The sequence below is a fragment of the Coregonus clupeaformis genome, unplaced genomic scaffold, assembly GCF_020615455.1.
Source record: "Coregonus clupeaformis isolate EN_2021a unplaced genomic scaffold, ASM2061545v1 scaf3979, whole genome shotgun sequence".
In the NCBI taxonomy this organism is placed as follows: Eukaryota; Metazoa; Chordata; class Actinopteri; order Salmoniformes; family Salmonidae; genus Coregonus; species Coregonus clupeaformis.
The window spans coordinates 20352-27566 of NW_025537433.1; the positions used below are offsets into that span (position 1 = coordinate 20352).

The window sequence follows — 7215 nt, forward strand, 5'->3', positions numbered from 1 at the left end:
AGAAACATGATTTAACTAGTTTAAAAGGCTGATTTGTAATTCATATACAGAAACAGAATTTAGAAAAACAGTACACTACACTTCTTATGCATCATGTAAATACTCTAAAACCGGTTTATCTCAATATCTAATTTCCTTCATCTGCATTGATCTGAGGACACAGGATATGTGTAGTATTTCATCAAACGAGAGACTTATTTTCAACCAGTAGAGAATGTGAACCGCTTTATTGATAGAAGTTAATTATCCAAGTGTTATAAATATATAATACATGCATTATAAATATTATAATTTAAATACAAGTTCAATCTGTACTTCAGTGCACATCTGGTGTGCATTATAAAAACAGAGGAAGAAAGAGGAGGTGGGTAGAGAGGTGTGAGAACGAGTGTAAAAGACAGAAAGGGAAAGCGGTAAGAATGGAGGAGCAGGGAAGGCAGCATATGATTAATGAATTACAGTGCTACTAAACTTCATATTCTCTCAATTCATCACAATTACATAAATGTCTCTTAACCAGCCTTGGACCCCCAGTTGGCCCAAGAGCGGTTGAGGTGGCGATGACAGGACTGGGGGTTGGCATCCTCTTTCACATCAAAACACACCTGCAGACGAGAGACAGCATGATTAAGCCTTGTGTTCTTTTATTCTAACACTGTCCGTCATCATAATCATCAGGAGGTGAAATGCAAAATTCACCCTGGATCATTAACTCTGGGACTACTACATCTCTATCTGTATTTCAATGTAAAGCATCTCTTTAATAATACTTCCTGTTGACCCGAACAAGTGACCTCTCACCTCTGATCATGCTGTGCCCTATATGTAGCCAGTTCAGATGTGGGAGGGGTTCACCGACACAGCTGATATAACCTAGAGGATTTAGGGAGAAGACGGATGAAGTGAAGGAGAGAGACTGTTATGGAGAAAATAAGGTAGTTAAAGAGACAGTGTTCAACAGGAATCTCTGTGCCTCACCTGGTGTCCACACTAAGTGGCTGCAGAGTACTTTATACTGAAAAACATGCAGACACACGAGGACAAACAATATAGCGTAGTTATATAAATAGAAATAATGAAGTGTCTTACTATTCGCCATGGTTGGTCCTCTTGCCTATTCTTTGAAGGTGGAAGGAGCCACAGTTATACACCTGAGCCTGCTTACTGCACATGACAATCCATCAACCAGATTGATACACGAGTGTGTAGGTGTGGGTTATATCACCCTTACCTGAACAGCACCCTCACCTGAGAAGTAGAAATCAAAGGGAAAGAAACTGGGAATTGAATAACTACAGTTGACATAGCTAAGTAAATGGAAGAATACTCTTATTGCCATGTGGATGGCTCTTAAAAGAGCCTTTGGTTGTGCATAGTGTAGTCTATGGTGTTGTCAGGGAACAGCACCCTCTTCGAAAGAAGTAGGAGGGAAAGATCTCCCGCACACGGATTACCTCCCGCGCTGTGTTGTTGGCCCCCATCCTTGAAACATCCTGCAGAGCAGCAGACCTCTCCTCTGGCACATGGCGGCGAGCTGCAGGTTCCCTCCTGGTCCATGAAGTTATGCAGGACACAGGTAGCCTTCACACGCCTGAATTCCCCCCAGGAGGCAGTCCCAGATGGCCCTGGTCACCCAACCTTGCAGTGCCCTACACAGTAACTGTAGGCAATCGTTTTAAAGGAATCTCCAGTTACAAGGTATCTGTAGGAATATGGAAGATAATGTCATTATTAGACTTTTACATTACCAGGTCATTGTGGATTACTAAAGTATAATATCCCTAATAACAAATCATGATAACATTGGATAGATAGATGCATGTGTAGCATGTGACAACAGCAGGATCATATCAAGGATAGCATCACAAATGAATACATAAATATAACTTGAAGCTTGATGATGAGTTGATCATTTTAAAACAGCTGTGTAGCACTAAGGCAAAAACAACAATGTGCACCCCTTTGAGTCCCCAGGACCAGGACTGAGAACCACTGCTCTTCATTGGGACCTCTTCATCTGCAGACAAGCTTTCACAGCTCTCTGTATCTGAGGACAGAAAACCTCACAAGAAACTGACTTCATTATATTCAAATTACACAGCACTGAATATTATGTTACTATTATCTCCGTCCTCACTTCTATGGACTGGAACTATACAAAAGTACCTGCCCTATCCAGAACACCCTACTCTCTCACTTTGACAGTTGCGGCTGCTATCCGTTCACCCTCCTCCATGGCAGTTAGCTAGCTAACGTTACCTACAAATGCATTTGGAGTTTGTTTTTTACAATGATAATTACATCAAGATAGCTAGCTAATAAAGTTAGGTAGCTGGTGGTATTTAATTCACTTAGCTAGCTAGCTATATAGCATGTCAAGTTGGCTAGTTAGCTAGCTAACTAACGTTACGTTAGCAGCTCATTTGAGTTAGCCTGCACTGTAGCTAGTTAGCTAATAATATATCGTTTTTTTTCCATTTTCGAAATGCATTTACTTAACTTTACTTGAATAGGTTCTCCCAGCCATGTGGACGATTGTAAACAAGGAAGCAGAGTTTGTTTGTCCCCGGAGCGGTTTAGAGCAGGGTTCTTCAATTCCGGTCCTGGAGGGCCGAAACACTTCTGTTTTTCATTTCTACCTGGTAGTTAATATCACTCACCTGGTGTCCCATGTCTGAATTAGCCCCTGATTAGAAGGAGAGGATGAAAAACAGAGGTGTTTCGGCCTTCCAGGACCGGAATTGAAGAACCCTGGTTTAGAGCATATTACTATTTACGTGTAAATAAATTCATGAAATGGAGAATGGATTACACCATTTGCTCATTTAATATTCATACAAATTCGCTATGCTGAAATCTTGACGCACAATCGAACGTGCTGCTGTATGCTGCTAGCGACGCTGAACAGTTTGTTCAAGTTCACGCCAAAGGAGGGTAAAAATAGAGACGAGCTCAGCCATCCACAAAAAGAGTTGCGTGCTTCAATTAGGTTTAATGGCGGTTGGCATCCAATTTGTTGCATTACCGCCACCTACTAGACTGGAGTACAACTCCCTTATATTTTGCTTGAAAAATAAAATAACCCGGCGCGCGCAATGAAACAATTTCACGCACGTCACAATACGATTGGGGACTATTTCAGGTTGGGAGGTTTTTTTTTACATGACACATGGGGCGGGTTCTAACGAGTATTCAGGCTGATGATTGGAGTATTCATTGCAGTGCGGTATGCAGTGTAGGCACCATCCAATGAAATCTATGCCCAGCTGTAGAGGTGGAGCCTCCCGAAAAGATCTGGTGAAAAACTTCCACTTCCACTGAGTAGGAGTTTAAAATTGCCTCATTAGGCGACAACTTTGACAGAAGAAGGCAGAGTTCGTCTCTCAATTTCAAAAGAAATATGAAAATACTTGGGTTTCTTCTTCTATGGCTAGGTATCACCACAGGTAACCTATTCATTATATTAATTATATTGTGTGGAGGAATCACTTTTGATTTTGGACATTTACTCTAGAAATAATACTTTGTGCACATAACACGGGTAATTGGAAAAGTTTTGAGTTTAGGCAGCAAATGACTTACTGACTCAATTTGTACATTAATGTCAAATGACTGTCAGTGAAATGCTAAATGTGATCTTTGTCCTCTCTCATTAGGAATCAGGGGGGAACCTTCAGTGGACCAGTATGGGTTGAAGGGGGGTTCAATATGTCTGGCTGTTCCAGAACCTCCTGAGATGATCAAAGGACTTAAATGGATGAGGAACAGTGATGTAATAGTTGGAGTCAAAGAGATCTCTCCTAAATACAAGGAGAAGGTGGACTATAACGACGCAAACCATTCTCTGTGCATTAAGAATCTGTTGAACACAGACAGTGGAATTTACAAGGCAAACTACCGGAAAAAATGGAATGAATCAACTACTACATATAGACTATTAGTGCAGGGTGAGTTTTCTAAGGTTTCAGTTCTGGTAATTTTGCCGTACATTTAATGTGTCTGATTAGGTTCAATAATGCATGTAGGCCTAATAAGGTTTTTGTGCTGGTAGTTGTCTTTTTGTTTATTTAATACAATTATAGTCTCTAGACCACTCATGGATGTAGGGATCTCTTTCCCAACTCCATTGGTTCTTGTAGATCATGTTCCCAAACCAGTTATGGATGTCACGTCTCTCTTCAACACAAGTGTGGGACTCTGTGACGTCACAGTGAACTGTTCAGTTAAAGATGGCTGGATGTTGTCTGTCTGTGGCGGGGGTCAGTGTACACGGTCACAACAGTTACTGTCTCTGTCTGGGGACAACATCACCATCTCCAATGGCAACGGGACTATCCAATGCACCACCAGCAACCACGTCAGCACACAGACCATCTCTCAACCCATGGAGGACTGTAAGTACCATTTAGCCGTCACCTTCACTGCATACCTCTAACACTGTTTAATAACCTACTAATAATATAATATGAATAAAAGTTAAATTTATCGGCATTAAAAATAAAATATGACCAAAGGTTTGATATCATGATTGTAATTCTTCTCTAGTTAAGATTGGAATAATTCTGCCTGTATGAAACTATTATCTTATGAACATCTTTCTTCATCTGTGTGTGTGTGTGTGTGTGTGTGTGTGTGTGTGTGAACAGGTAGTGGTGAGGATGGGAAAGCCATTGTGGGTAGTGTTATTGTTGTATTATTAGTTGCTGTACTATGTGTTGGATGCATCATACATGCCAGAAAAAGGAAAATCCCTAAAGAACAACATTCACTAGAAGAGGTACCTGCTCTTTCATTAATTAATCTATGCATTATATAAGTCAATAGTTTTAAAGAACGATAATTTGAATAATTTAAATGTTCTAATGTTTCATCTCCAAACAGGACATTGTTCCAAGAGTTTACAACTCAGTGAACACTTCACCAGGGAGAGAGGCCAGAACCACAGCACTCTCCTGGCCAGAACCACAGCACTCTCCTGTCCAGAACCACAACACTCTCCTGACCAGAACCATAGCACTCACCTGTCCAGAACCACAGCACTCTCCTGGCCAGAACCACATCACTCTCCTGACCAGAACCACAGCACTCTCCTGGCCAGAACCACAGCACTCTCCTGGCCAGAACCACAGCACTCTCCTGGCCAGAACCACAGCACTCTCCTGACCAGAACCACAGCACTCTCCTGGCTAGAACCACAGCACTCTCCTGGCCAGAACCACAGCACTCTCCTGACCAGAACCACAGCACTCTCCTGACCAGAACCATAGCACTCACCTGTCCAGAACCACAGCACTCTCCTGGCCAGAACCACAGCACTCTCCTGACCAGAACCACAGCACTCTCCTGGCCAGAACCACAGCACTCACCTGGCCAGAACCACAGCACTCTCCTGACCAGAACCACAGCACTCACTTGGCCAGAACCACAGCACTCACCTGGCCAGAACCACAGCACTCTCCTGGCCAGAACCACAGCACTCTCCTGGCCATAACCACAGCCCTCTCCTGCGATGCACTGTCTACTTCACTGTGAAGAACCAGCACCAGCAGAACACCTCCAAGTTGAAACAGGAAGCGCATCATCAGACATGAGAGTAGAAGCACAGAAAAGGTGGACCTCTGAGGTCACATCATACAGTTCAAGACATTACACAGAAACTGTGGGACTATTGCACCACCCAGTGGACATGAATCAAATAATACCAGCAGAGTAAACCTGTGCGCTTCATTCATCAACATGTCATAAAGTTGTTTTATACAAAAATCTTTATATGTGCTAGTATGTTATTACTATACCACAGAGCCCACATTTTCCTAGATTTGTGGCCAATCCCAAATTAACCCCTAGCTCAGGCTTACGCCCTATAAATTGTAGAATCAGATAGTTGTACCAGTCAGCAATAATATGGTATTAGTTCCACCTACCCATCATTGTTGTGTATATGAGAGGGCAGCCTTGACCTACTCAGGCCACCGTAGACGGATTCTTTGACACATTTTATCAAGCCATCAAAGGAAAACGTGTTTATATCAATAATATTTTTAACTGGAACAGAAGTATTTATTGTCTCTGTAACAATAACCTACTACTTTTTAGTGTGCCTTGTCCTTCCTCTGAATTTGGAAGATACCGGTAGCTATTAGTTACCATACCCTATAATGTTGGAACATGCTACATAGAGATGTTAAACGTATACTTCATTCTTCTGTGGTACTTGAAAGGGGCAATCTAGGATTCATAAAACAAGAAAATGGTCACCATAGCATTAGCAATTAGAATGATAGGATATTGTTCAATTTAATAGGATCTCTATGGCGGTCACCCGTCACTTGTTTTGGTAAACAATTGAGGAATAGGGCTGGAGAAATGTAACTACTCTCAAATGTATAGGCTGAGCTATGGATGGAAGACTGACCATCCATGATATCAACATGATAGTTTTAACCATGTTTAACCATGTTTGTTTGCAATTACATTGTTTACCAACAATGGAGTAAAGCAGCTGATATTTTGGGTTGTGATGGGGTACGGCAGTTACATTGAGCTCACGAGGCATCAACCTGAACTTGCGCTTTTTTGTAAGATCATTTTTGTATCTCGGCCTTCTTGATTTTTCTCCTTTGATGACCTGTTGACCTGTTGAATGTGCAGCCTTGAAAGACCCTGTAAGAAGTGTGAATGATGTACACATACCTTGCCGAGTGGCGCAGTGGTCTAAGGCAGCTGTGCCACTAGAGATCCTGGTTCGAATCCAGGCTCTGTCGTAGCCGGCTGCAACCGGGAGACCCATGGGGCGGCGCACAATTGGCCCAGCGTCGGCCAGGGTAGGGGAGGGAATGGCTGGCAGGGATGTAGCTCAGTTGGTAGAGCATGGCGTTTGCAACGCCAGGGTTGTGGGTTTGATTCCCACGGGGGGTATGAAAAATAAATTACAAAATGTATGCACTCACTAACTGTAAGTCGCTCTGGATAAGAGCGTCAGCTAAATGACTAAAATGTAAAATATCTGTTGACTGTGAATTTACCTGACCTCTGAACCTTACATCGTAATGTTTAAAATAACTATTTGATACATCCACCCCTGAACTGTGTTACGAATGAATGGAAGTGAAAACGGTGAAAAAACTAATAAATATACATATTTAAAAAGTCTGATTTAACCACTAGATGTCAGCACATATTCAAAAAAATGTCAGTGGACGAGGGGCCCAGTTC

At 42.2% G+C, this 7215-nt stretch overlaps 1 protein-coding gene and 1 long non-coding RNA gene across 6 annotated transcripts; one reads left to right on the top strand and one right to left on the bottom strand.

The window, feature by feature from the left end:
- Positions 1-212: 212 nt before the first annotated feature.
- On the bottom strand, positions 213-2702 carry LOC121538999. Of its 5 annotated transcripts, none has more exons than XR_006660958.1 (3): positions 2661-2702; positions 802-1702; positions 213-605 (listed from the first exon to the last, which is right to left on the bottom strand). It is a non-coding gene; the product is annotated as an uncharacterized LOC121538999 (long non-coding RNA). The 5 variants fall into 5 exon arrangements; XR_005995306.2 differs by lacking the exon at positions 2661-2702 and having other exon boundaries at positions 802-1248; positions 1455-2652; XR_006660956.1 differs by lacking the exon at positions 2661-2702 and having other exon boundaries at positions 802-873; positions 1090-2652.
- A 20-nt stretch (positions 2703-2722) lies between these two features.
- On the top strand, positions 2723-5765 carry LOC121538995 (SLAM family member 9-like). The gene is made up of 5 exons (XM_045220476.1): positions 2723-3446; positions 3657-3947; positions 4140-4394; positions 4647-4777; positions 4882-5765. Exons 1-5 carry the CDS (start codon positions 3401-3403, stop codon positions 5161-5163), a joined length of 1005 nt encoding a protein of 334 aa, XP_045076411.1. The 5' UTR covers positions 2723-3400; the 3' UTR covers positions 5164-5765.
- Positions 5766-7215: the final 1450 nt, after the last annotated feature.

What these genes read in the sequence shown, in the direction of transcription:
- LOC121538995 (XM_045220476.1), top strand. Translation starts at nt 3,401, where the DNA reads ATGAAAATACTTGGGTTTCTTCTTCTATGGCTAGGTATCACCACAG. An exon ending in ATGGCTAGGTATCACCACAG is followed by an intron (nt 3,447 to 3,656) that starts GTAACCTATTCA and finishes CTCTCTCATTAG; the next exon opens with GAATCAGGGGGGAACCTTCA. An exon ending in AACAACATTCACTAGAAGAG is followed by an intron (nt 4,778 to 4,881) that starts GTACCTGCTCTT and finishes ATCTCCAAACAG; the next exon opens with GACATTGTTCCAAGAGTTTA.